Source organism: Pungitius pungitius, chromosome 3 (genome assembly GCF_949316345.1).
Source record: "Pungitius pungitius chromosome 3, fPunPun2.1, whole genome shotgun sequence".
In the NCBI taxonomy this organism is placed as follows: domain Eukaryota; kingdom Metazoa; phylum Chordata; class Actinopteri; order Perciformes; family Gasterosteidae; genus Pungitius; species Pungitius pungitius.
Window position 1 is genome coordinate 26,785,969 of NC_084902.1, and position 27,422 is coordinate 26,813,390.

The 27,422-nt window shown below is 45.4% G+C and overlaps 3 protein-coding genes across 4 annotated transcripts; 2 read left to right on the forward strand and 1 right to left on the reverse strand.

Moving 5' to 3' along the window:
* Positions 1-780: 780 nt before the first annotated feature.
* On the reverse strand, positions 781-6,913 carry lypd6 (LY6/PLAUR domain containing 6). Of its 2 annotated transcripts, none has more exons than XM_037460896.2 (4): positions 6,856-6,913; positions 2,606-2,764; positions 1,415-1,513; positions 781-1,293 (listed from the first exon to the last, which is right to left on the reverse strand). In XM_037460896.2, the coding sequence occupies exons 2-4, from the start codon at positions 2,724-2,726 to the stop codon at positions 890-892; spliced, it is 624 nt and encodes a 207-aa protein (XP_037316793.1). In that variant the 5' UTR covers positions 2,727-2,764; positions 6,856-6,913; the 3' UTR covers positions 781-889. The 2 variants fall into 2 exon arrangements, with proteins under 2 accessions (XP_037316793.1, XP_037316785.2); XM_037460888.2 differs by lacking the exon at positions 6,856-6,913 and having other exon boundaries at positions 781-1,078; positions 1,163-1,293; positions 2,606-2,843.
* Positions 6,914-7,841: 928 nt separating this feature from the next.
* On the forward strand, positions 7,842-18,927 carry pspc1 (paraspeckle component 1). The gene is made up of 12 exons (XM_037460853.2): positions 7,842-8,364; positions 8,830-8,979; positions 9,133-9,284; positions 9,372-9,467; positions 9,596-9,792; positions 10,039-10,123; positions 10,224-10,329; positions 11,810-11,867; positions 13,356-13,492; positions 13,778-15,388; positions 16,550-16,757; positions 18,848-18,927. The coding sequence occupies exons 1-10, from the start codon at positions 7,981-7,983 to the stop codon at positions 14,057-14,059; spliced, it is 1,647 nt and encodes a 548-aa protein (XP_037316750.2). The 5' UTR covers positions 7,842-7,980; the 3' UTR covers positions 14,060-15,388; positions 16,550-16,757; positions 18,848-18,927.
* LOC119210627 (rho GTPase-activating protein 20-like) lies at positions 18,693-26,791 on the forward strand. The gene is made up of 15 exons (XM_037460841.2): positions 18,693-18,933; positions 20,064-20,237; positions 20,343-20,492; positions 20,582-20,623; positions 20,717-20,801; positions 20,885-20,962; positions 21,247-21,313; positions 21,494-21,670; positions 21,763-21,935; positions 22,009-22,173; positions 22,569-22,681; positions 22,848-23,040; positions 23,202-23,316; positions 23,405-24,195; positions 25,252-26,791. The coding sequence occupies exons 1-15, from the start codon at positions 18,851-18,853 to the stop codon at positions 25,897-25,899; spliced, it is 3,054 nt and encodes a 1,017-aa protein (XP_037316738.2). The 5' UTR covers positions 18,693-18,850; the 3' UTR covers positions 25,900-26,791.
* Positions 26,792-27,422: the final 631 nt, after the last annotated feature.

Below are 27,422 nucleotides of genomic sequence, written 5' to 3' on the forward strand. Positions count from 1 at the left end.
GGCATATGTCAGGCCGTCAGGTTCAGCAAGTTGTTTGCGCCAGAGACCCGCTCCCCCCGCCCCCCCCCCCCCCCCGTTCTCGCGCAGCAGAACAGAGAAGAAGAAAAGCTCCGCCCAGCAGAGCAAGAGCAGCGCTGTTCTGAAACATGCGGAGGAAGAGAAACCAATGCGATCTAAATCCTCCCAGGTATGGGAATATTTCACACTGAAATGGGGGTGGTAGCGGATTTCTTTGCAGCGCCAGTCGTTCTAATCGCCGCGCTCGACTTCAAGGTGTAACCTTTATTATTGTTCGGTCTGAAACGGCGCGCCCAGTGACGGGTGGTGCAGCAATATTGTTGTTCGGGTGGAAATCGGGAGAAAGGTCGGTCCGGGAGATTTTCGGGGGGGGCTTTGAAACATCGGGAGGGTTGACATGTCTGGTCATGTCTGGTCATCGCAGGAGCACAAACTCGCAGCAGAGTGGGATAAACTGCAGAGGCTCGAGACCCTTCTAGAGCCATGCAGGGAAATCAGTCTGTAACTTATCAAATAACATTGATTTGATTATTTTCTGGAATGAATTAAAAAATCAAATATCAATAACATATATTTATGTAAAAAATAATAATTATGATAATAATAATGATAATTATGTATCTGTGTCCTGTTATTTATCTTTAGTATGCATTTCAGAAAGAAAAAATGGTTAGGATTCAGGTGTGATTAATCATGATTAATCCACTGAAAATTCTGATTAATTTGATTAAAATTTTTAATCATTTGACACCCCTAATTTATAGCAACTAGAATCAACTAGAATAATAAAACGATTAAATACATTTTTGCTGTTCTTCACCACCTTTTCCCAGAAAAGTGTCCTTAAGTTGGATCTGACACTGTTTCCCTCTCAAAAGTGTCCAGCTGTAAAGAATCCCATGACGACGATGATGATGATGATGATGAAGAAGTTCTGCGTTGCAGGAAGGAACCCTCTGCTGGAGCTCGACAGAGGAGACGACGAGGAGAAGACCGAGTTGCTGGCATTCCTCGGCACCAGCACGTTACAGATGTTCCCCTCGCAGCAGGACGAGCACATCTGCCGGACGAGACCGAAACCTTCGGGAGACGTACAACATTCGTACCCCTCCTCCCACGACTTGTAGAGTCGACCTCCACGTACCTGAGAGCCATCATCGGAGACGTCAGCACAGCCGGTGGACAGACAGTCCTTCAGGGCCACGCAGCGCTTGGTCACAGACACACTGTCGCCATGGTTGTCCATCACGTGACTCACGCTGCAGTACCTGGCATCTGGGCACATCGCACACCTTCACTTCAGGGGCTTTTTTTTGGCTACTTTTTTTTCCAGTGTGGAAGTAGTTTTGCACCGAGCTCGGTGTGGCTGCAAGCGAACAAGATGGTGTCGACGTACCTTTCGGACAGTAGACATCCGGCGCCCAGCGGTTGCACTCGTAGTTGTCCGCCGCGTCTTCGCACGTGAAGCACTTGAAACCTCCAGGATGAGGTGTCGCTGTGACAAACAGAGACGCACCCACTTCACTACTGTGCCGTTCGTGAGGTCTGATCCCGAACATTTAGGATTTGATCATTCAGTTAACACAAGGTTTCACCGTTTGAATAATACTAATTGGACCAAGCACTTCCCTCACATCCACCCGGGACAGAAAGTCGAGCACCGGCCCTAAAGCAAAGAGTCCGAAGGCTTTGCTGTGGGAAGTCTCGGTTAATACTGATGATTAGACTAAGAGGGCAAAGAACCACTCACGGCCTTTCCCTCAAACAGTAGCACTCGACCTGCACCACAGAAGATTTGGCGGTCGGGGGGAGAATTTTGTGATGGAGAGAACGGCTGTTGGCAGGACAGTGCTGATCCCACTCGATGACCTCTTCTCCTGCTGTCGCTGCTGTCTATTGTTTGCCTTTGTGCGTGGAATGTGCTGAAACTGTGCCGTGCTATGAGCAACCGCCGGGTCAAAAGGTCAAAGCCAAAGGGGAAGTGCCTCAAACCTGCATTCTTACTAATGGCCTTTAGGGGGCGATACCTTTTTAAAACAATATTGTGTAAATTGGAATAAGACTTGACTTATTCCCTCTGTAAACGTTGTCTTAATTGATAGTTCGAAGGCTTCTTCAATAGTAAAAAAGACTGGAGAAGAAAATATAATCACAGATAATGTAAATCATGGATGAAGCCTTGCTGGGAAAGCTAGCCAGGTAGCACTAGCGTTAGCTGCTAACTTAGCGAACCTCGTGCTTACTTGTCCAAATATGGTCAGTTTGGCTTCCAAAAAAACAGATGGCAACATTCAAAATGGCAGAATTGAGGCGTCAAAACTGTAGTCCACAAACCAATGGTTGACGTCACAGTGACTCCATTCACTTATTGTACCATTCACACATAGCGGATGTTCACTTCAAGATTGATCTTCAAGACAATATGTCTGAATAATCAACTGTTGACTAAACTGCTCCGACACAAAGATCCAACAAACACTTTTATTGGCGAGAATCACATCTGCACAGATTCTAGAATCCTAGAAAACATTTGGGTTGCCACAGATGTTTTCACATTTACAATCACATTGCAGTAAAACGCTCCTACTTGAGGGATGCAGCAGGATGATGTCCGTCAGGGAAAAGTCCCGGGACTGGACCGTCTTCAGCCAATCAGCAACGTTGGTCATGAGCAGCACCCAGGCCACTGTCGGCCAGGCCTCCATCATTGGGCCCAAAGTTCCCTCATGCACTTTGATTTGAAACCCTGTGGGAGAGACGCGGGGCTGTGAGTGGCTGAAATAGGTGAACTCTGATGTCAGAATCCCCAAAATCCCAAAAACGAGCATGTGGATGCATTTTAAATGAAAGAGAACAAGAAAAGTCTGGATGCTAATGTCTAATAATAGAAGGAATTAGTCTATGAAAGGGATCAGCTGTTTCCACTCTTGCTGTGAGCTCACTTCATTATTTAGACGTCAAGAGGAACCCCGCCGGTCAGCAGACAAACTGCAGGAGGACGACTGTCATAACCACAAACTCAACATGTGCATTGTTTTTTTACTCACACTGTTCGGGGTTTAAGTAGAAGAGCACACCTGGCGGTGGGAAGTATAGTACAGGTAGTAATGTTTAGTGTAAAATTGTGGTTTGTGTGAAGTTAGATAGTAGATCCGAGTGAGGCAAATATCTTGAGTATTGCACCACATGAAGTTTGTTAAACCCATGAAGAACTGTGACCTTATATGTTGTGTTGTAATTGAAGTGTAGTTATATGTTTCTACATAGAATGCATTGGAATCCGAGGGAGAGATACGACAGAGAGGTTTCAGGTTACTGCAGCAGAGAAGCCAAACACATTCAAATACACCCAAAAGACGGCCCCCCGGGAGTTTTTAAAGGACCAGACCGGGGGAAGAACTGTTAGAATATTCCTGCAGCCGCTTTGATAAGTCACCATTGACTTGGTCTGAGAATTCTCTACTATGCAAAATATATCACTATTCACATTGTATTTCACTTTCAAAAATTGTATTCTTAATCACTTTGTTTAGTTATTAAATACTTTCTGATTTTTAAAATTCGAGCCAGGTGACTCTTTTGATTCATCAGGGTGTGATCTCCCTCGAGGGGCCTTCAGAACCTTTCAACAAGACTCTTTTTTTTTCTTTTCTTTTTTTCTGATCCATTCAAAGCATCCGACAGCTTGTTACTTCACGGAGAACACGAGGACGCCATACCCCTCATCCTTTTTCCTTCGGCTCTCGTCAACTTTAAAGAGGCCGTGTGTGGGATTTAGTGCCGCCTAGTGGTGAGGTTCCAGATTGCATCTGAACGCCCCTCCGCTCACACTTGCCTTTCAAAGTGCTTCTGAGAACTACGGTGGCCTAAGGTAAGGCTAAAAAACAGGAAGAGTCCTTTTTGAGCCTGTGTTTGGTTTGACCTTTCTGGGTCGCCGTGGCGATATGGCCCTCGTCATGTAGATGTAAACGGTTCATTGTAAGCTAATAAAAAATTGATTCTTAGCTTCAATGATGGAAAAAAAAAGACAACATAGTTATAAATATTCCATTTCTGCCAATAAACCGCCTCAATTTCGGCACACTGTTCCTTTAGGAGGGGGAATTACTGCTTAAAAAATACGAAAACCAATATCTCAGGGACTTTTGTTTATAAAGATTTGTTTCCATGAAATAAAAGAGTCTGTTTACTGGAATATAAGAAACTATTGTACGAGCTTTGGTACATTACAATGAGATGCTGTATTTGTACATCGTGATTCCTTTTAAGGACTTCCAATAGTGTTGAATGACATTCCAAGAGGGACACTCTCTTCCAAATGCTCTTCTTAAGATTCACTGAGACGTCAGTCAGTGAATTACACACCAGATGACCTGGTTTCGCCCCTGATCTGACATCAGTAGTGAAAGATCAGCATTGAGTTCAGATGCCTCTGACTTCCTTTTGTGTGTTTTATCCTGAGGCGTATTGCTATGTGACTGTGTGGTTGTAAATGCTTGTTTTCTTAGCATTATGCATGCCCCAATAACATTGATCCCTGCCTTTGCTGCAGGCTGAACGACCATACTGTACAATGCTTTCTGGTTACTTGGTTTAAAGAAAATAATAATCAGTTCAGGCACAATGTACTATAACGACATTTCCAAAATTTTAGTAAAATCGATCTATAGTTACTGTAATGCATTATTTTACATACATTATTTTTATAGAGAAAATATACCTTACAAGCATTACATTTGAGATCCAATACATGTGTAGAGAATTCCATTGCTCATTAGCTTAACTTGTTTGAATTGATTTGAAACGCATCCTAATTAAAATTACACCATTGAGGGAAGTCTCACAATCCAAGGGTTTACGTTCATTAAGTTTGTCCTCAGCACCCCGGTGCTCTACTGTAGAGCTCATAATGGTATTCTGTAAGGTGAAAGGACAACTTGAGCTCAGCTCCCCGGCTTTGAGCTGCCTGGCCTCCTGTAAAACTTGAAGTGCAGGGATTAGGTCTCCCTATTACAACTGGAGGGGGTTTATATCTCTCTGCGTTCAATCAGCACCGGCCTGCTCCTCCGGGTCGCGGCGCTGAAAGAATCTGAAGGAGGTACAGGTTTTAAATCTTTCTGTCACCCCTGACAACGGCGGATAAAGTCAGCGGAAAGTTGATGTGTGAAGCTGAGACATTAACATCCGATACATTGTTCTGGGCTGTAATTTCGGCCCGGTGGTGATGCAGCCATCTGAACGTTTGTATCATGTTTTGTTCTTTTACCCACAAAATAAGAAGAATTAGGGCTGGAATACTGTCTCACTGGTGACCCTGCCAGTGAACTCTTCATACCAGAGATAAGTCGAGTCTATCTGCAACGCTATAAACCAGTCATCAGAGGTCATGGGGTTAAACTGTGTTTTCTGTAAATACACTACAGAAAATATTCATCAATATAGACCTGAATTAATAGCATGGCAATTCAATGAAAAAAACACGTTATTTCCCAAGAAAACACTGTTCAGGTAACAGAAGCTATGAAAACTTCGCACCTTGTGTCCCCAGGCAGTGCTGCGTTCAAGGGCTGCCAGAGAAAACAGATTTATGGCTGAAAAAAAACACGACTGACCCAAAATATCGTAGATATAATCAAAAAAGCCATCTCCATCGTAAATCACACAACGACCGATGGTTTTTGACCCTTTTGTCCATGTTTGTATGGGGTTTGAAAAACACATGGATGCATGTTAAAAGAATGCATGTATTAGACGTTTGTGTCTCGCTCGGAAACATGTTTTATGCGTTTCTGTTTAAACTTGGAAAGATTGGCAGGTACTGAAGCAGACAAATTAGTTAAATCTCCGGTTATGCAAACCCATACTATCGAAATGCAATGCATCGCATTTTTAGGAAAAACTATTTGTTCAGACCCAACAAATCCACGTTTATTGTCATAAGAGAAAAAAGTGTCCCTGGCTTCCATAAATCTTAAAAAACTAACGACAGATGTGAACCAGATGAGGGATAATTACTTTGGGTCGGTCATGCGTGTCAAAAGAACACAACACGTCAGGCCACCAGAGTCGCCTTTGAGGTTCAGCCGATATCCAGCAGCTCAGTTCTATCGACCAGACACATGCGGCAGGGGCTTAAATTCTGTCAGAGTGCTGCTCATGTGCTTCACTTCCACATCGAGGCCCGCACATACATGACTGCACCGGAGACATTCCAGCGGTCGTGGCCGAATTATGCTCTTTGACTGGAGCACCTTAGTGTTATTGTGGTTACAGTTCAGCCTCCCGATGCGGGCACAAAGTCTGTGCTATTTAGTTAAGGACAATTATATGAGAAAAAGATGCTTCTAAACTTCTCATATTGACTATGAGTTATCAATCATTTTGTCAGTCAGCTATATTTGATTTATATCACTGACGGGTTGAGGTGTAAGCAGTATTTCCATGTTGAATTTGGTTGAGGGATTATTTGTAGTAGTACCGTGAATGTTTTTATGCTAAAACAATTGTTGTGAAGTAAAATTAAGCCGCAATGTGCAGCGTCGGTGGGTTTAAGCATTTCAAAATCAAATTCCAGCTTACTCTAATTTATAAAGTAGAATAAATGAATTAACCCTGCAACCTGATTTACTCATCATATATAAACCTGTGCCACAGTCCTATTGGACAGCCAGCATAACCATAAACAAGTCAGTATAAAACAGCTACAATCACTCATTAGGAGAATAACAATAACATGCATAATCCTTGATCAATATGTAATTAGTGCAGGTTACACCGAAGCGTGACATCTTACACACGCACTAACACTGACTTGATTTACTTCATAATTCCACTTACCCACTGGATTTCCCCGATAAATCCGCAGGAGACTTGCAGCGCAGATGAAAATCAGAGAAACTACTGCGCTGCTCAGTGTAGCCGAGGGAGGAGGGTGCTGTAACGTCACTGTTACGTCACTATTACTCTACTCCCGTAAACAACACTACATCTGGACCGGTATAAAATTCTCTGATTAGTATGATTAGATCAGTAATGGTCCTTATAAACCCGGTGGTGTCACCATGGAGAAAGTATACTGATTGAGGCAAATACAGAGAATAACTTTTCTCTCCACTACATCTATCTGATGTTCAACACAAATTACTGCTGTTTCAAATGTTATGCATTTTAAGATTGAACCATGGAACATTGATTTTTAATTAACATAAAGTTGTAAGATGAACGCTTCAGGGTCGTGCTCAGGATCAAAAGAGATCAAACAACAAATATTCTCTGTAGTATAATGAGGGTGCAGTACTGCTGTGGGCTAATTACAACCTCCTCCTCATTCACATTCCATATGAGTGTAACGCACATATGGATAGACTCACATATCCTCCTCAGACTTCTCTGGATACTGGATCCCCGACGGGAGAGCGATGACTATCCCAGACACAGGAATATGCACGCAGATGCGCCGTGGTATCAGGTGGTGAGGGCACAACGGGAGAAGCTTTAGAAGAGACAAGCCTCTCACAAATGTGCACTTTGCTCAGATCGAAATGAAACAGACAGAAAAAGACCGGAAATGTGGCAGAAGAGTTAGAAATGAAATATATCGTGCTTAGTTTAACGTGCTAGTTACAGTCAATTAAGTGCTAAACATATATGAATGTATGTTAAGTTGATAAATCAATAGGTGTATCCTCAGCAACACATCGAGTGATTCTGACACTTTTTTGCATTATATTTTATTACTACTATGCATCTTAAACGTGACCTCGGTGCATCCCATCTGTAGTTACAATTCCAGTTATTCTCCAAATGTCCGACCCTCCCTGAATGGATCCAAATATCAAGTTGCGTGCGCAGTCACCGCCATCTTTGAAACTCAGGAGGTGTGCACCATCAACAGTGCAACGACGTGCCTCCTCTTACTTATTTTAACGTTAGATACCGTCCCACAAACTGCTTTGGCCAAATATGGCTAACCGAAATATGCACCAAGCGACTATGCAAAGCGGCAATTCCCCTCAACCGGTGAAAAGCGGGAGCGAATCCCCGGCTGCTCCGTCACCGGCGAACAAAGACAGCCCGCATCCGCAGCAGCAGTCCCCCGCAGCCGGGGGAGCCGAAGGAGCCGGCGGAGAAGCAGAAAGTGTCGAAGAGGCACGGGAGGAAATGACCTTTGACATCAAGAGTTTTCGGAAGCCCGGCGAGAAGACGTTCACGCAGCGCTCGCGCCTTTTCATCGGGAATCTCCCGGCGGACCTCCCGGAGGAGGAGTTGAGGAACATGTTCGCCAAGTACGGGAACATCGGCGAGGTCTTCATCAACAGAGACCGGGGCTTCGGCTTTATCCGCTTGGTGAGCGTGACATGACTGTGCTGTTTCAAACCTCTGACTTCATGTGTTTTTTGATATGCACCAAGCGACTATATATATATATATATATATATATATAAGGAGAGAAGTCCGTTCGCTCTAGGAGCTAGCTAGGTTAGCATTAGCACTGGGTGCTTGTTGCCTTGACACCCATTCAAATCGAACAGTGTCTAACATTCAACGACTCTTATGTCTTTTGTATGAACACGCGTACGTTTCAAAGTAACATTTCTTCACGTTTAGTTATTTCTCAGTTGCCTTCATGTTGAACTGTGAGGCAGTCACGTCGCCTTGTGTGGACAAATTGTAGTTATAGTGGTGAACAGTGCAGATTTTGGGCTGTTGACTAGCTAAAAGAGAAGATGATCATAGTAATTAAATGTAAAGGCCCATATGAATTCCACCATCTGCCCCGCTGTGGTGGTGTCATCCTCTTGTGTCTTCCAGGAGACTCGCACGCTGGCAGAGATCGCTAAAGCCGAGCTGGACGGGAGTGTTGTGAAGAATCGACAGATCAGGGTCAGCTTTGCCACGCACACGGCCGCCCTCACCGTGCGCAACCTGTTGCCTTCGGTAACAAACGAGCTGCTGGAGCAGGTAAGCTGGATACCTGAGGTTCAAAACCTCAGAAATTCAAGGTCGGGATGTTGTTGTTGTTGTCGTCCTCCTCTCTGTTTCTGCTGCTCTGTGGAATCTGCGTATTGCTGTGCAGCAAAATGTGGTCTCAGAAAGTCAACCCTCTATCGTCAGGCGTTTTCCGAGTTCGGGCCGGTGGAACGGGCCGTCGTCGTGACGGACGACCGCGGACGCCCCACCGGGAAGGGCATCGTGGAGCTGGCGAACAAAGCGGCCGCGCGCAAAGCCCTCGAGCGCTGCACGGAGGGGGCGCTGCTACTGACCACGTAGGGAGCTTAAGACGTAGATCCGCCGGCCATCGTTTTCATATAATATCCATGGTTTAATTCTTTGCTGTCCCCCCTTTTCTTCAGCACGCCGTGTCCCGCCATCGTGGAGCCTTCGGAGCACTTCGATAACGAGGACGGACAGCCAGAAAAGTCGCTGCAGAAGTCTGCGGCGTACTATAAGTAAGTAAAGGGAGGATTTGTTGTAATCTTATAGTTAGGATTGGTTTGAGTTTGACATCTTGAACTCTCATGCAACCAGAGTTGTAATTCCTTCTTGTTTATTTACATCTGCCCTTCTGTCTCCCCAGGGAACGAGAGCAGAAGCCCCATTTTGCTCAGCCGGGGACGTTTGAGTTTGAGTATTCGTCTCGCTGGAGGGCTCTTCACGAGATGGAGAAACAGCAAAAAGAGCAGGTGGACAAGAACATCAAGGAGGCACAGGGGAAACTGGAGGCTGAGCTGGAGTCGGCCAAACATGAACATCAGCTCATGTTAATGAGACACGGTAGGGGACGCTTTAGTGTACTACTGACACCCGTCCCATTTAGCAGCACAATCGCAGTCCCACAGTCTCTACACTGACGGGTGGACTATGGTTGAGAGGATGAATAGAGGGGATGGATTAGTGCCGCCTAAGTCATAGCCCTTTTTTTACTTTGATCCTCAAAATGCGATCAAGTGCATTATTCTCTACATTTCCATTCCTCGGGCCAATCCGTCTCACTAATGTCGTCTCCCTCTTTTCTTTCAGATCTCATGAGACGTCAGGAGGAGCTGAGGAGACTGGAGGAACTCCGCAACCAGGAGCTGCAGAGAAGAAAGCAGATAGAGATGAGGTTCTTATCCTTTACCGAGCCACCTATCAGGACAGCGGAAAACTTTGATCCGGTTGTGTGTTTTATTTGACTTTTTCCTGCCTTCTCTCTCTGGCTGTAGGCACGAAGATGAGCGGAGGAGGAGAGAGGAGGAGATGATGAGACACAGAGAACAGGAGGATCTGAGACACAACCCAGATGGCTTCAAACCAAACTACGTGGATAATGTGAGTTCAACTGGAATACATCAAATCAGTGAGACACACTAAAGCTTGGGCAGTTAAACTCCTGCTTTCACAAAGGTCATTTAATATTCTGTAAATGCATACGTAGCATTTCTCTCATTTTGTACATCACCTCAAACATATCAGTCATAAGATAGTATAAATACACATGTAGTGTTTTAGGCATCTCTATCTTGAAATACTAAATATCATAGAATGTGTTCACAGCTTGTAGATACTCAACTCCTAAGCAGTATTGTAGTCTGTAGTTTACTGCGGAATCCTCAGCTGTTTGTCTTTGAGTTTCATATTTTTTCCCAGCAGTTTTCAAACTGATTCTATAAATCTCATTAAGGCAAAGTGTAATGGAACCAAAATAACCCCCCCGTAAACACTACTGTGTTCTAACTTGAGCCCGGGTTTCGGTCAGCACCGAGCCTGTTTCTTCATTTTGGATGTTTTTGCTTTTCCTACATTGGAGCTATGTTGCTTTGCAGGGATTTCTTAGTCCCTCGTAGTTTTGTTTGCAGATGTCGGTGATGTTCAAAGTGAAGAGGTTTCATAATGACTCTCCTGTATAGTCATAACACATCACTGTAATACTGTGGTCCATAGTGTCACATGCAATCGGACAAATACTCACTTCTGTTAAGTTTTACTGCTAATTTTCTAATAATATATTAATAATAATAATAATAACAATAATTAAAAGATAAATCAAACACAAGAACAAACCTCACATTTCATTTCTACTAGTCTTTTTCAGGCCTCTTCTCCTGATCTTTCTTTCTGAACTGCATACTTTATATACATATATATATATTATATCTCCATAAGGAAACCATGGACACAGCTTTAAAACAATGGAAAATATAGTTTAGCTCATGAGTGGATTTAATAGTAACGTAATCTTTCCAATTAGTTTTATATTTAATCAAAAACAAAGGTAATGTGAATTCTCGCCGCCATTATGTTCAGTATGAGTGTGTGTTTGTGTCATGTTGTGGATTTCTATGTTATAACGTTTCTCTTCAAATCCTTTGCTCTGTTTAGAGGACCCTGACGTTTTATTTTAGTTGAGATGCTTACATGAATAATACTATAGACTCCACAATGTGGCGTGTGTGGCTACAATAGCCTGAAGCCAGTTTTAAGTGGCTTATTTCGTTTAAAAAAATACTTGCACACCTCCAGATCATTGGGTGTGAATATAAGCCTCTTCCTGCCAATGCCGTTTGCACTGTTTGCATTACGCTGGTGAACAATAAATGATGGGAAATGTTGAACCATAAGTTAGAACTTTTCCATCGCGCATAAATAATAATTCCATTGCCTAAGCGCCACGGGCAATTTCTATTGGCGTTTTTTTTTTTGGGACGATGGACAACTTTGCCAGTGTGAGTGTTGGATGACAGACCAATTGCTAAAGATTTATCCTTCTTAGTGGAGTTTTGTTTTGAAGGCTTTTTTTCACTTCTTCCAGAAGGAACAGGAAATGAGAGTGGGTGAGCTGGGCCCTCGTGGAGCCATTAATTTGGGAGGTACGGGTATGATTGTGTAACGACTGGTTGATTCAAAGACCAGATCAAGTGACAATGTCATTACTCTCTTTTATTGGCCTTGCATCCCAAGTGACTCTTTTTCAACAAGATGTATTTACATTTTTTTTAACCACCAGCCCGAACTGTTTCTTTGTTTTGAGACCCTTTTGGGGTGTAAATTGAGTCACATGCAATGCAAAGGAGGAAAACCCATAATACACACATGACAACACAATGTGTATACTAACTAATAATAATGGGGTTGTTTTTGTTGGGGTGCGGCCTCATCGTTTGTTTGACCTTTAGTCCCTGAGCTCTCGTCCTCTGTTTCGTGCAGATTATAAATTAAATGATTTCAAGCTTGACATTTATGAGCTTCAGTGGCCTTTTTAAAGCTTATTTTTACAAACCTGTTCAAAAACGGCCACAGCACTGAAAAAAAACAAATGGCTGTTAAGTTAATCAAGGCTGGAAATAAATGGAGATGATGACATGAATGAAAAGGACGTAAGAGGAGGACGAGGGGCCGCGGTCTGAGGTTTACAAGGACTGTTGGGTTAATTGTAGCTCTTCACCGTACAAAGATTATAACCAACGATTGCACATCTTCTTTATAAACAACTACTGTGTTCTGTTTGTGTTTGATTGTTTTACAGTAGCATCTCGTTTTACGGGTCCGGGACGGAGTCCGTTATCGTCTTTTTAGGCCTCGGTTGTTCTTTCTCCTGTAGAAGAAGAAGTCACCAAGTTTTACCATTTAGATATACGGCATTGCTATTAGTGTAATTTTGTAATGTGACTATGGTCACAGTCTTGTTAATGCCTTGTGCTTAGTTTACATTATGGTTCACTTTTCTAACTCCCCAAGCACGTAAATGTTTTTACAATATTGCAACTTTAAATTTCCATTAAACAAACCCTCTGGTTCTGAGAAGTGAAAACACAAATACACAAGTGTGTTTAACCCGCATCCTCTCTCAAAACATTGTAAACGTGGGTAAAGGGTCTCGATCCGTTAAAACAGCAGGTGTGTCTGTATAGACTGTATCCTCCACGACGAAGATGATGTGCAATCTGAGGTGTAATCAAAAACGATGTGGACGTTGGCCTCGGAGTTAAGTCGTCCAAGATGGGAGCCTCATTATCAATACCATGTCTTAGCTGTAAAATGTGAATCATTTTATGCCACTTAAATTCAACGTTGGTCTTTGGTTCTATTGTTGACATATTTGTACATCCTTTTTTTTTGGTCAAAGGTTTTCCTGTTAAAAAGCTAAATGTTTACAGATCACTTCTACTGTTTATGTGTTTCCGAAATGAGTTGCAAAGAAAAAATACCAAATACCAACGATCCCATCAGCTGTCGACCAGAAGCCAACGTTGACTTTGAAGTCGTTAACTGTTAGTCGTAGCGTTCAGGGGCCGCGGTTCTTTGCGGTGCGTTCGATGCTTTACTCTGACCCACTGAATCCGTTGCTTTGCGTGTAGATGGCTTTAACCAGGGCTCCCCGGGGCCCGCTGGCAACCAGGGTCAAATGATGGGCTTGAGCGGAAGGGGAGGAGCCGTCGGCACGGAGGGGGCTGGAAATATGGGGACAGCAGTCATGTCAGAGAATAGAGCCATGGTAATGTATCATGAACAAATAAAGCTTCCTTAGTATATCTTTTATATATATATATATATATAATAATAATATTGTTTTGATATCTGATTGAGAAAAAATCAACTTTGTATAAAACTGTAGACTTGACTAATAGTCCCTCTCCTCTCTTTCTCTTCGTCGGCTTGGTTCACCTCTTACTGTCGGACGGCCACAAACCGGACTGATCAACATTTTATTATCAAACTGAAATTGTTTTTCTGGATACGTCGTGTTTGTCCTCACAACGCCGTCTCCGTGCTACCTCAGCGGAAAGACCGATACCCGCAGGCTGGATCGATGGGGGGGCGGCCAGAAGTTGAGTCTCCAAAGCCGCAACAACAACAACAACAGCAACAACTGCAGCAACAACAACAGCAGCAACAACTGCAGCAACAACAACAACAGCAGCAACAACTGCAGCAACAGCAACAACAACAGCAGCAACAACTGCAGCAGCAGCAGGCCGCACTGGGCCCTCAAGCCCAAGGGAGGGGGAGTCCGGTCGGGGGGGCCTTCGATGGGCCGAACAATAAGCGCCGCAGATGTTGAATCCCATGTGACACGCTGCCCGTGGATCCTTGAACTACAGGACAACGCTTCTGAACAATCATTCCCAAAGTTTATCCACAAAGTTTTCCCCCTTTTACGTTTTCGGAACAACGTTTTTTTGGGGGGGGGTTTTCTGGACGAGCACTGTTGTCTTGGAGACACTTTTCTAACGCTGCTTAGTGGGATTGTTCAATAAAGACAAATTGGACCAAACCACAAGGTTCAACTCTCAGACAGAAGGGTTCTTTTTCCTTTGAGCTCCCTCGCCCTGCTGATGAGTCATGAAGCCAGTGGCTGCAGCGGGGCCTCGTGTATGTGATGGTTAACACAAATAAAACATTTGTAGGAAGTCCTGTCTCTGTGATTTCAAAGAATTCAGTTCTTCATGGTGTTAGTTGTGTGTAACTTATGACGGTAATCCTGATGAAACGACTTAACATCATGCAGTTATCAAAAACTGTGACTGTTCAATTGGGGTGTGTGTTATATTTGTGTGTACTTCCATCTGATCACTGACAATCATTTTAAAAAGAGGCTTTTCCTCCTTCAGGTTTTTAGTCGGATGCTGGAAGTTGGTCAGGAAAAGGAAAACGTTTTCATATATTTATTAACTAAAGTGCCGACAAAACATGACATGATATCTCATGAGCTAAGAAATCAGCCAGTTTTGCTTCTGCATATAAAGATCACACCTTTTAAAATCGGCATTCAGTTTTTTATACATTTTCTCCATATTTTGAAGATTCCAAACTTTGTTTAAGTACTTGCTGAAAGACATTTTTCTGTATTTTGCACACTTTTGCACGAGAGCATCTTTTGGTGTCATGCTCAGTGTTACAGAATGTATATATATATATTTTTTCTCTTACAGGTCCGGTTTGTTTCCTCCCTCCAGTAAAGCAATAAAAGCAATAGGTAAGTACCTACACACACACACACACACACAAACATAAATAAAAAACATCAGTGGTTCAGCTGAGTTACATTCTCCTAAAGTTGGCCCTGCTGTCAATTTGACAAATGTGTCACTCCACAGGTCTGTTTTTCCACATCGTATCACATCCATATTAAATAAAAAATGATTTCTAAACCCACTCTCTAATTTTGTGTTGACGTGACTGTAGCCGATGGTCCTGATTCTCATTCAAGTGGCCGTGAACTTGGTCTCAATCTCTTTGTCCGCTGGGTTCTGGTTGTTGGTTCCATCCTGTTTTAGGAGTATCTGCAGTGGGGAGGGGGTTGCAGCAAAGAGGTCGTGAGGCAGCGAGGAGGGGCGCGCTGCTTTTCTGTGCCGTGCCCAAGGCTGTTCATTACCAACACCATGGGAAGGTAATCATTGACGTGATCCACTTCTAAACGGGGCTGATTGCGGCCAATTTGGGGAACGAAACTCTGCGTCTCTGTTCTTCACTCCCTGGCCTTGTTCTGCTTTAGCCCAGTTTGTGGCCCACTTCTCTTTCCAGAAGGGCAATCGATTTTGGGGCAAGAAAATATGTCCTTATTTCCTTCCTTTTGTGGTTGGAAGGTTTTTTTTTGTGTGTGCCCTGTACGCATGTAGACCTGTATGAATCCAATTATGAATCAGAAATGTTTCCATACAGCTTTGGAACATTAACATCAGCTTTACAGATTAAAGATGATGTCCTTTTTATAGAGTTAATCAAAGAAGAATCACTTCAAATAAGGTTTAAATGTGTCCTACATTAGAACCGTTTGGCCCAGATTGCAGTCAGAACTGAGTTTCCCAGAGACGCTGGAATCTAACTGATCCCTGAGTAATCTGATTACTCATCTAAATAACTTAATTCAGCGCTAAAAAAGTCCCACATTATTCCTTTTTTATTCTTTCTCATTGTTTGGACCCTCAATGTGCTCTTGTACATAATAAATACAATAACTTACTTAGATTGTAAAAATCATTCTTTTCTTTTTTAAATAACGTTTGTTTTGTACCTTGACTGCAAATGCAGCTTGTTTCAGAGAAAGTAACATAAGCAAAAATGTTACGTTTTTGTTTTCAGTAGAACAAAACTCAACCATAAAAGAGTCAAGACACTTTCATTCAACTTCAACTTTCACATATTTATATCTGTTATCGTCATCGGAGCATCACATATTCTGAGAGTTTGGTAATAAAACCTCTTCCATGATCCGATCCCCAAATACAGACATCTATTCTTACCCTACAATCATTGTCTTTAACTCCATTGTCTGCTGAACGTGTGGCGCAATTTAGCTAAAAGCATATGGACCTATTTTTAGTTTTCTTTCTTTCTCTTTTTTCTTCTTCTGCGTATTGGCGCCGCCTCCTCTCTGTGCGTAAAGACGCATTACGAGGTGCCGAAGTAACTGATAATCCACACTGGAGGTGGCTTTTGGTCACACCAGAGCCTCTCATTGATGAGTGAGGAGAGACGAATAGCTCTGTATTAACTCCTTTTTGTTCTTCTTAATTGCCCCCCCCCCCCTCCCTCCCTCCCCGCCCCGCAGCTCGCGTTCCGACCGCGACAAACGAGGCGCGTCTCGGCGATGGTCTCTTCCTCCGGGACACTGGGCTCGTTAATGGGATTTCTCATTGACCCGCATCCCCAGCGGGCGGCGGGACAGTGAGCCCGGCGGCTGGATGGACAACATGTCTCCGCAGCAGCAACAGGACGTGCACCGCCGAGGCGGGGGCGCACCGCAGGACAACAGACCGGTAGGACGCCAGGTGCCCTCTTTGTCATGAAGAGCAAGTCTTGGCTCGTGGCGCCTTCTGTGGGTCCTCGGCCTGCGTTGCAGGGATGTATGAATGGGTGAATTGTTCCTGCGGAGGAGTTCAGGGTTCACCACCAAACAACTGGGGACTTTTATAACATTTATAACGAATTTTAACGTTTTAGTTGAATCCCATCCCTAAATGATAAAAGCAGGGTAATAAGTTCACAAATGTTTAATGTTCTAATGTTGCTGTCAGTAGAAATAATGAGATTCTAAGTAGACGGAAATGCAATTATTAACAGAAATTCCTCAGGTGTCTGTTACTAATGAATGCTGGGTGACAATATTGAATGACTCCTTATTGTATAAATGTCATCATCAACTGTTTAAAAAGTTGGATCCAGTCAGCAGTTTCCGTCCTGGGGAGGAGTTGATACAATTTTATCCTTTCGAAAAGGGATTAAAAGTTGAAGCTATTTTTCCTGGCAAAAATTTAAAAAATGAGCTTGTTCCAGCTTCTCAAATGGGACGTTTTGCTACTTTGTTAAATTACTGTAAATGAGGTCAAAACGGTTCTCGGATTACGTCTCAAACTCAAGTTGTGCAGTTCTATGAAGTTATGAGTTATATTAAAAAATAATGATGGCCAATTTTGGCTTTTTTTTTTGGTTTGTTATATATTCATACTTTGTTGTATGTATGTATTTAGCCTTAAAATAAGTAACTTCACCCCTGTTTCAGTTGGCAGGATCCTGTTTTGACTCAGTCACATGTTAACAGTAACTTCTAGAAGTCCCGGTGAGTGTTTTCCTGCTGCACATTAATACAACGAGCTTTAAAGCTCAGGGAAAGGCCTCTTTTTTTAATTATTTTTTTTACATTAGAATTATTTTCATCATGTCTTTTATTTAATATATTGTCAAATTCAGAATGGACAGCTGGTAGAATCAGTTTCCATTAGTTCAATCCCTTGAAGTTTGGTTTGTTTCCCAACATAAATTCCATAACTACACGTGAGCTTATGTTTATTTTTAGTATTGAAAGGTTACATTGTCGCGTTGTGGCTGCAGTAAAAGGAATGTTTCACCGCTGTGCGACCCCGCTAAACCACTGATATTACACTGTGAAAGGTCAGAACTACGTGGACGTCGGATTGATCTTTTCTCACAGCGGAGCTTCTGATTTTTTTTCTTTTTGGACTGACACTTTTTTGCAGACAACGTGGAGACTGTGCCGTCATTCAGCTCGAGAATATCCCGACACCTGAGAAGTAGATCAACATATTCCCCTCAAGATGAGGATGCGATGGGATTTGTCTCTATGTTTATTGTGTAAAAAAATGCAGCCGACTTTTATATATATATATAGTTTGCTGGCAGCTCCAAACAATGCTTAATCGAGCAAGAAGGTTTGGCATACTGATCCCTCCAAAGCTACTCTCCCAAAATAATCCAGAAGTACGTAAACTACCAACATGCCCATAGTTTGTGTCCTTGTTCTGTTAGAGCGTTGGATCTGACAAATGTAACAGAAGCAGCTGTGAGCCTTAAAGGCTACTTCACCTCGTCACCCGTCTCAGTATTAGTGGGTTAATCTGACACACAATGAAATATCTGAGCTTACGTAACCCCCCGGTTTATCACCTTGCTTCACACTCGCAAATCCGTCTTCAATTAGAATTGAGTGAACCCTTATTGATTGTAGCTATGAATATTTGTTTGCTGTGGCGCTGTCACTAACATGCAGACATGAAGACACACACTAAGCCGGCGGAGCAGTGAGCGCTGTGAGAGGTCAGGGGTGTCATGTCAGAGACGGACACAGGCCGGATACGGCTGCCCTTCAACTCTTTCCTCCGGGTTTAGAATCTCCAACCTGCTGCTGCCGGGGGGGGGGGGGGGGGGCTTTTGTGCCGAATGAGGGGAGTGAAAACATGACGTACATGAAAATGCTGTCTTAGTATTAATATGGGCCACAAGAAATCCCAAACATTCTAATAGTCTGCCACCACAAAAGGCCACTCGGCGTCATTCTGTTCCAAATTCAACATGTCATGGAACTCAATGCTTCTTCTTTTATCTCTTGCAGAGGATGAAGTCTCAGAGTTACCGGCGCCAGTCGGCCCCGTCGCTGGTCATCACCAAAGCTCTGACCAGGTCCAAGACTCTCTCCAGGTACGCCGACATCCTTTCAAAGACTAACCGACACGGATAAATACAACAGCGCCTACAGGGCGGTGTGTTTTGGCGCGGCGGGTTTCACACCCTCAGGACACGCCGGCTCAGAGGTTCCTCTGGACAACAAACAATCGCATCGGGCTCGACCCGGAGGGAGGTGTTCCATCGCCTTGCGTCGATAATCCTCCAGTTAGCAGCCTCATTAGAGGATCAGGCATCTATTAATAGGACTGCCTTTGAGAGTACAGACTGGGAAAGGGAAGAAGAAGTAACCTCGTTAAAAGGCACCTAAAGAGGTTGCCGAACGGATCACCGCCCCCACCTGCTGGTTTCTGTTTAGTGTGGCCTTACACAATATATGCTGATACCTTAAATTGTGTCTCCACATCATTCGCATCCAACTTTTTTATATTTCTTGGAAGATTAAAATATAAATATTGTAGTTTCTACCACTTTTTTAACCCAAACCCTGTAGTCACCTGAATCCATTGGATCAGGTGACTGTTGAACTAAAATTCCTCCTCCTTTAAAGGTACAGTTTTAGTTCTTAGTTTAGCTGTCTTCTCGCTAAAGTAAATAGAAAATGGTCATTGATCTTATCATCTGACTCTTGGAGAGGAATGTCACAGAACCTTGTTACCATGGCAAAGCAATCAATCACTTTGAACAATTCTGAACAACTTGAATCTCTGAAAGCTGCAGATTCCCTGACCCCGTACTGCACTCGTGACTCACAATTCCGTAACACAATTTACATAACGAATAGTGCAAGAGTCCTTTGTTCTCTATTAACCTCTTAGTGAATCCCAAACACAAGTCAAAGTTGATCCTGCTAACTCGATGTAGAACCACATCAGTATTTGGAAGCTACTTCATAGTCGCTGGTCTGAAGGGAATAATCTAATAAAAGAGGCACTCGTCCCTTGTAAGAGTCGGGGGCTGACTAAGTCGTTGTCCCGTCGACGTCACCAACAAACATGCCTTCAGATAAACTAAACCTCGAAACATCTCCTTATAAAGAGAGATGTCCGAGTTAGCAGCCATGAACAGAAAGCATCAAGTGTTAAGAGTATTTCCAATCAGCTAAATATTTCAAAATAAAACATGCCTGTGCGTTTGTGTCCCAGAGAGAGCTTCCTGGTTCCCGTGTGCCCAGAGACCTGCTCATTGGTCCAGTCCTTCCTCAGTGGCTCCGACAGGTCGTTCCTCCTCCACGGACACGCCCAGTTGAAGACCGGGATGCAGACCCAGGACCGACACCTCTTCCTGTTCACCGACATGCTGGTGATCGCCAAAGCCAAGTAAGAGCGCACGCACGTGTGTCTTCATCCTTTTGTTAGGAGCATCCCGGCTGCTCCCCGTCTCCTGTGGCAGTGAAAGTGACAAACACGCTCCGCGTTACACAGATCCGCCAACCACTTCAAGCTGAAGGCCCAGGTGTGTGCGTGCGAGATGTGGACGGCGGACTGCATGGACGAGGTGTGTGAGGGAAGCACGAACCCAGAGAGGAGCTTCGTGATGGGCTGGCCCACCTCTAACTGTGCGGCTGTCTTTAGGTAACTCCCCCCCCCCAAATGAACAGAGTCGTGCTTGATCCTGAAAGTCAAATCGGTGTACGTGACGTCTCCTCTGTGTTCCCGCTCAGCTCGGCGGACCTGAAGGACAGATGGCTCGCCCTCCTGAAAAGGTAACGCTCGGGGCCGTGCACCAGCGCGGAGCAGGTCCACTCGAGGTGTAGGGAGAAGGGCGGTGTGACGCGCCGTGTTTCCTCTCTCCGCAGCCGCATGAGAGAAGAGAAGGAGAGGGAGGAGCCCAAAACCATTCCTCTCAGAGTGTACGGGAAGGGGATCAACACCTTTGCTGTTGTACGTTCACTTTGATGTTTGATCAATTGTCTCTGTTGATTTTACACCACATATGCCAGCATGCCCTTCTCTCCCCCCATCAGACCAAGACGCTGCCGGTCAGCAACTCGGATTCAACCAATGAGGTGATCCGACTGGCCCTGCAGCAGTTTGGCATCATTGTGAGTGAATCTGCTCCTCTTGCATTTATTAGATACTTTTAATTATTCAAGCAGAGGATTTTTCATTTCCTTGCTATGATAGAGGATTTGAGAGATGCATCATGAATATTCCACCATCATTTAAATATCTTTAAGAAGAATCAAGTCATTTTAAAGTGTTTAAGTGTTATGATTCCTAAAAAGACACCTGCCAACCTCTGGGTCATAGAGGCCTCTCCTAAAAGTTAATTTCCCCTGAGAAGGAGTGTTTTTTTTCTGACCGTCCTTGTCTCTGTTTCGCTCAGGGAAATGTGAAAGACTTCCAGCTGTGGGTCATCTCCAAGAGGGACAACACCCCCTATCCTCTGATTGGTCAGTTTGACAAAATATCACAACGCGCTGTCAAAAACACACTGGTACCATTCATTCAGTCCGCCTCCTTCAGGGTGTGTGTGTGTGTGTGTGCGTGTGTGCCGACCGATCACACAAAACTACGGCTATTGGCGCCTCCGGGGAGTGACGCCGCCGCCTTGTCCCCCCCCCCTGCCTCAGGTCACGAGTTTCCCTTCAGCATCCAGATGAGCCACGTGAGACACACCATGTCTCAGGGAGGCGGCGGGAGGGACGCAGAAGGGCCGAGGTCCATGCACGTGGAGCAGATGCAGGTGTACAAGCAGTGCCAGTTCGTCATGAAGCCGCGACGCGTGGAGTTGCCGCACGCGTCGGCAGGTGAATTAATTAATAAACTAAATCGTGCACATTTCAGATTGAGGGGTTCTTGGAGGCCGTAATGGTGACAAACAATTTAATATATATTTCAGAGTGGTCTCAGAAGCCGTTTAAAAGGAGGCGTTCCCTCATCACCTGGGCCTTCTGGCGAGGCTCCTCCTCCCACCTGAACGAGCTGTCCCTCGCCAGCGCGCCGCGCGGCTGCCTGTTCGGCCGGCCGCTCGGCGCCGTTTGCGTCGAGGACGCTCTGCCGAAGCCGGTGATGGTGAGTCTCGCTTCCTCCGCACTCCAGCGTTGTAAAGGATAAACAAATAAGAAACACAATTTGCCCTGGCCAGGACATGATGGCGTTTCTGTACCACGAGGGCTCGTGGACGCGGGGGATCTTCCGGCGGTCGGCGGGGGCTCGCGCTGTCAGGGAGCTCCGGGACACTCTGGACGGGGGAGGGTTTCAGCTCCCTCTTTCAAGAGACCACGTCTTCCTCATCGCCGGAGTCTTCAAGGTTGGGACGCTAGGTTTTTATGTTTCAGATGAACCTCGACTGGGAGCACCTATCCCCCCCGATCATCAACGTAAACGAAGCCAAGCGGGTTTGAATGCTCGTAGCAACGCGGTGACGTGTTTTTGAGGTCATGCGTGTGCTCGAAACAAATCCGCTTCCAGAGGTGCATTATCAGGACAAGCTGTTCACACGGCCTAATATAATCTCTTATTATCTGGAGGGATAACACAGAGCCTCTGAGGACGCGGGTTGAGACTTGTGGTATGGTGTTATATTGATGACTGAAGTGATAACGTCACAATCACATATCTCACTTTCACTGTGTGGGAAGAACAGGTTTTACACTAATTCACCAGGAAGCAAAAAAAGACACAAATTGTGATGTTTCCTTTCAGGATTTCCTGCGCAGCATCCCAAGCAGCCTGTTCTGCTGTGAGCTGCATGAAGAGTGGATGGACGTGCTGGAGGAGGAGGATGATGAGGAGGAACAGGTGCAGGACGTCAAGAGGTAACACTCACCCACTCCGCTTGGTTCCTCTTCTCGGCCCTTTTGTGAAGGAATGGTGTGAAGGGTGTGGATTTTGGAAAACAGCATGGGGTTTTCCAGACGCCTGAACATGTGGCGTGATCTTCAAAGCTGCATCACTTCATGTCCCACTTGTGGATTCCTGCAGGATGATATGCCGCCTGCCCAAAGAAAACGCCCTGTTGCTACGCTACCTGTTGGCGTTGCTGCACGGTATCCAGAGCAACGCCCACGAGAACCAGATGACCACTTTCAATTTGTCAGTGTGCATCGCTCCCAGCATGCTTTGGCCTCCTGGCGCCCCCTGTAGCCCTGAGGTTGAGGGAGAAGAAACTAAGAAGGTGAGAAGGAAACATCACTTGTTGGATCTGTTATAAGTTTTGTTATGTTCACAAGAAGTCCCGGACAGAAGCATTGTGAAAGTGATTGACAGTTCTCCCACGAACACCGCAGTAACTTAAGCTTTGATGAATCCTTACCAAGTGGTCCTTGTCTTTCTCAGGTTTGTGAGCTGGTGAAGTTTATGATTGAGCATTGTCAGCAGATTCTGGGGGAGAATCCCTCCTCCCTGTTTGGAGGACCGCCGCAAAGACTCTACACCGACGAGATGGGATCAGGTATCTGTCGCATGGTCGGCCCCTGCCATTCAATGTAAAAACATGTTGGAGGATGTTAAAAACAAAGATGTTCTGGTCTTTGTTGTAGACTCCTGGCCGTACCCTCTGACGGACTCGTCCTACGACAGCCTGGACAACGAGCTGGACTCCCCGGCCTGCGGCAGAAGAGCCGCGAGGCCCAAAGCGCTGCGAGGCAGCCTGGACTCCGTCCTCACGTTCAGCGACTGCGAGCCGGACGCCGACCTCCCGCCCACCCGAACCGACAGCCCCCCGTGGCACCAGAAGTCCCCCCCGCTGGACCCCTCCTCTGAACCCAGCCGGGGTGAGCCGGACACGTCCTGCGCCCTGGAACTGTTGTCCCTGGACGGGCGTCATGAGCAGCACCGGCGGAGGCGGCGGCGCTCGGCGCCGGCTGTGGCGTACGAGGCCGAGTTTCGTCCGTGCGTCCCGGAGTGGGGCGGCGACGGTCTCTCTGACGACGGCCTGGCGATCCGACACGAGTCGGAGGTGAGCTCCCCGAGCTTGTCCCCTACCCCCGTCTCCCCGGAACGAACCCGATCCTCCACGGACTCTCACGGCTCCCCCAGCGGTGACGGCGCCCGGGAGCACAGACGCGGGCTTCCCCCAACCAAGAGTCCTCTGCCCCCCGGTTCCCCCCCCTCCTCTCTCGCCTCTAAACCCTTGACGATAAGTTCAGTTGGTGGACATCTAGACCTGGGGACTTTTCAAAAAGCCCCCCCGCAACCCAAAGAAGCACTCACCTGGGGGACCTTGAAGGGCTGCAGGGGCCTCCACCCAAACTCGTGGCTGAAGAAAAGCCGCCGATTGTCACTAACTCAACAAGACAACATGGAGGCGGGGGCCGAGGAGAAGCCCGGGGTGAGTGAAATGGTTCCATATATTTATCATGGCTACACTTGGTTTACTGTTTAATGAACTGCAACTATTTACACTGTATCCTGTGTCCTTATAACCTCAGGGCCGAATTATTTGTCTTATTTCTGCTTGACTTAATGATAATAGTTTTTAAGGGAAGGGACAGAAACCCGGGAGATTCAGGTGAAGATCATGCTAATAAATAAAGATGCTTTGAAAATGATCATATACATCAGCACCTATCCACAAAGGCAATTTTTCAACACACTTAAAAGGTCACTCATGTTGACCTCCATAACCCCCAGGCTACACCTCTCTGAAACACCCAGTGGGGAAGCCGCCCCCATCTCCACCTCACCCTCCACCAACCAGGATTTGAACCCATGACACACAACTCTTACAGATGGATTACTTATGTTCACCCACTGAAGCCACTGCACCACTGCTCAATCCTTCTATTACATTATTTTTTTTCTCATATTTGACCTTGAGGTTGACTGCCAAAACCCATGAACAAAGCTGAGGTCAAATCAACTCACAAAGACCAACTGAGTGAGCAAGTCTCGCACCCACAACCTGTGAGCCCATATCCCTGTGCTACACCCCTACACCATCACCCCGCACACCTCTGGAACACTTGGTTTGTCGTATTTGAGCTTGCGGTCATAAAGCACAACTACAAACCCTGAGTTTCAAACCCACAAACGTTGTTGTATTTGACCTTGAGATAACTGGTCGCACCCAGAGGTGACCACTTATACGCTCTCTATTCACCGTTGATTGGCAACACTATTTGCCGTGTGGTTTTCTAAAGAAATAACCCAATGATCAGCATGCGTCTTCATTCAACCCACAATCACAGCTGACAATTTCCCAGCCGGAGTTGAAATTTTAATGACTTTGTCCCCTGAAAAGTGGAGCAGGACAGTATAAAAATGCTGTGCAGTGACATCCAACAGTTAAACTTGTGTGTGTGTGACGCCTTATTAGTCCACCTAATGGCTTTTCAACCACATGCTAAAGTGTGCAGACTAATTGACATCGCTGTGCCCCCACCAGCAGGGAGGATCCTCCGATAAGCCGCTGACATTCGGGAACAAAGTCCCAGAGAAAGAAAAAGGAGGCGCAAAGGGACGAGCACCGCCGACGTCCACCGGCCCGCCGAGGCCCAAGACGCCCCGCGGAGCCTCTGGGGACAGGCGGCGCGCGATGGGGAGGCCGGTCCACTCATCCAGCCCCCCCTCCCACCATCGCTCCACCGGCAGCCTCCAGCTCCCCAAGTCCCCCTGGTTCGCCTCGCCGGACTCCCCGGTGACCTTTGAGCGGGGGCAACCGTCTCCGTCGCCGGTCCCCAGGCCGAGCGGGCCGTCCCTCTCCCTGTTCAAGCAACACAAGTCCCCCCCCGCCGAGGAGGGGTGCGAGGGCGGCCTCGGCGGGCGGCGGCGGTCGGAACCCGGGTGGCAGGCGGCGGCCGGCGGCTGGAGGCGGAGGCCCAGCGACCCGGGGCTGAAGGTCTCCGAGGCGTTCCGTTCCTCCCTGTCCCCCGACGCCGCCAAAGCGGTGAGGGACTACTTCTCGTCGGACCAGCAGAGCGGCGAGCGGGTGACGGCCGCGCTGGTGGAGAGTCGCGGCGAATGGCTGAAGAGGTGCACGGGGGCGGAACCGGACTTTGAGCAGCTTCTGTTTGCTGAGGAATCCTTCGTCTGATGACGTAACGTAGAGTCACTTAAGTTCTGTTTACATTTATTGGTTCTTACACTCTGCTTCTTGTCAATGGACCTCTGCCGTCCAGTACACTTAAATCTGTCCTTTGGTAGAACAGTAGTTTTTAAAAAAGACCTGGTACATTTTGAGCTTATTGCCATTAAGGGAATATGTGTAATTTATGCTGAAACACTACTTTGTTTGTCTCGGTATCAAATGCATCAACTAAGTTGGATCAGACCCTCATTCTCGTGTTTTGTTTTCAAACTACGCCAATTTAAACCACCTAGAGTTGCCTTCTTTTTATCACGAACAAGTACAGTCTCTCATTAAAAATGAATCAATGGAATTTCCTATAGAAACTTTTTTTTATGGCTTAATGGGATGATTTCTGGCCTCAGATTCAAATGTCAAAACATAACGCAGCTTTAAAGTTGTTAAAAACAGACACAACTCGGCCACTCTTTACTTGTATTGTTTCCATACAAAAAAATGTCCGATAGTTACATTTGACCAAATGAATGGGATGCAATTAGAAAGTTTTTTGCTGCTGCTTATATAAGACCTGTAATGTAAATCCTGTGTGGGACAGTGCTGAGCTCTTCACTATGCGCTTTACCAGTCAGTTTGAATAAGGTTTTAATGGAGCTTCTTACAAACTGTAACATCTGTTCTTTAAGCCTTTTTTTCTACACCATTTAGTTTTCACACACGTCTGTATTGATTTGCATTATATATACAGTTCTGTTTAAATCATGTAAATACAATCACTCAAGCTTTATATTTTAGATCAGTTGATTTATAATCTCAAAGCCTCCTTATCTGTATTCAAACGCTGTGTTAACAAGCCTAAGAAACCTGCATTTGCAAATAAAATGACCTGACTATAACATGGCTTAAGTGTTAGTTTGCATTTGGACTCTATGCACAATCACATGATTGAAGCTGCAACTATGCAGAGGTGTCAAGTAATGAAGTACAAATACTTTGTTACGGTGTTTAAGTAGAAATGTTGGGAATCTAATGGGGCTGATGGCTGACCTCGTCTTACATTACGTCATTACATCATTCATTCATTTAAGCTGACGCTTTTATCCAAAGCGACTTACAATAAGTGCATTTCAATCGTAGAGATACAAGCTCAGAAGACCAAGTAACAAGAAAGTAGCCTCACTCGAACAATAACGTGGGGACAAAGCAGTCGTTTTGTCACATATATTCTTTTCTATAACATGTTTTGAAACTGCTTATTTGACGTCAGACGCGTAGTCTCAGTTGCCGCCCCCCCCATGAAGTAGTAAACCATGGGGAGACACTGCAGTCTGATCAATGGGAACAACGTGTGTGTCCTCTGACTCGTGTCATTTAGCCGTCACTGGAACATGTTTTCTTTGTTTAAGTCATACAGCATGCGGGTCGATACGTGTGTCCCTCTGTTGTTGGCAGCAGGTCACGTGACCTGAAGGCACCTTCCCATCGTGTTGTAACGGACTGACGGACATTTTTTTCCCTTTCAATACTTTTAC

Excerpts from the sequence above, each read along its gene's own strand:
- lypd6 (XM_037460896.2), bottom strand. The coding sequence starts at position 2,726 with ATGATGGAGGCCTGGCCGACAGTGGCCTGGGTGCTGCTCATGACCAAC. Across the intron at positions 1,514-2,605 it reads CATCCTGCTGCATCCCTCAA|CGACACCTCATCCTGGAGGT; the intron begins GTAGGAGCGTTT and ends TGTTTGTCACAG. Across the intron at positions 1,294-1,414 it reads GGATGTCTACTGTCCGAAAG|ATGCCAGGTACTGCAGCGTG; the intron begins GTACGTCGACAC and ends CGATGTGCCCAG.
- pspc1 (XM_037460853.2), top strand. The coding sequence starts at position 7,981 with ATGGCTAACCGAAATATGCACCAAGCGACTATGCAAAGCGGCAATTCC. Across the intron at positions 8,365-8,829 it reads GCTTCGGCTTTATCCGCTTG|GAGACTCGCACGCTGGCAGA; the intron begins GTGAGCGTGACA and ends TGTGTCTTCCAG. Across the intron at positions 10,124-10,223 it reads AGAAAGCAGATAGAGATGAG|GCACGAAGATGAGCGGAGGA; the intron begins GTTCTTATCCTT and ends CTCTGGCTGTAG.
- LOC119210627 (XM_037460841.2), top strand. The coding sequence starts at position 18,851 with ATGAAGTCTCAGAGTTACCGGCGCCAGTCGGCCCCGTCGCTGGTCATC. Across the intron at positions 18,934-20,063 it reads AGGTCCAAGACTCTCTCCAG|AGAGAGCTTCCTGGTTCCCG; the intron begins GTACGCCGACAT and ends TTTGTGTCCCAG. Across the intron at positions 21,314-21,493 it reads CACCCCCTATCCTCTGATTG|GTCACGAGTTTCCCTTCAGC; the intron begins GTCAGTTTGACA and ends CCCCTGCCTCAG.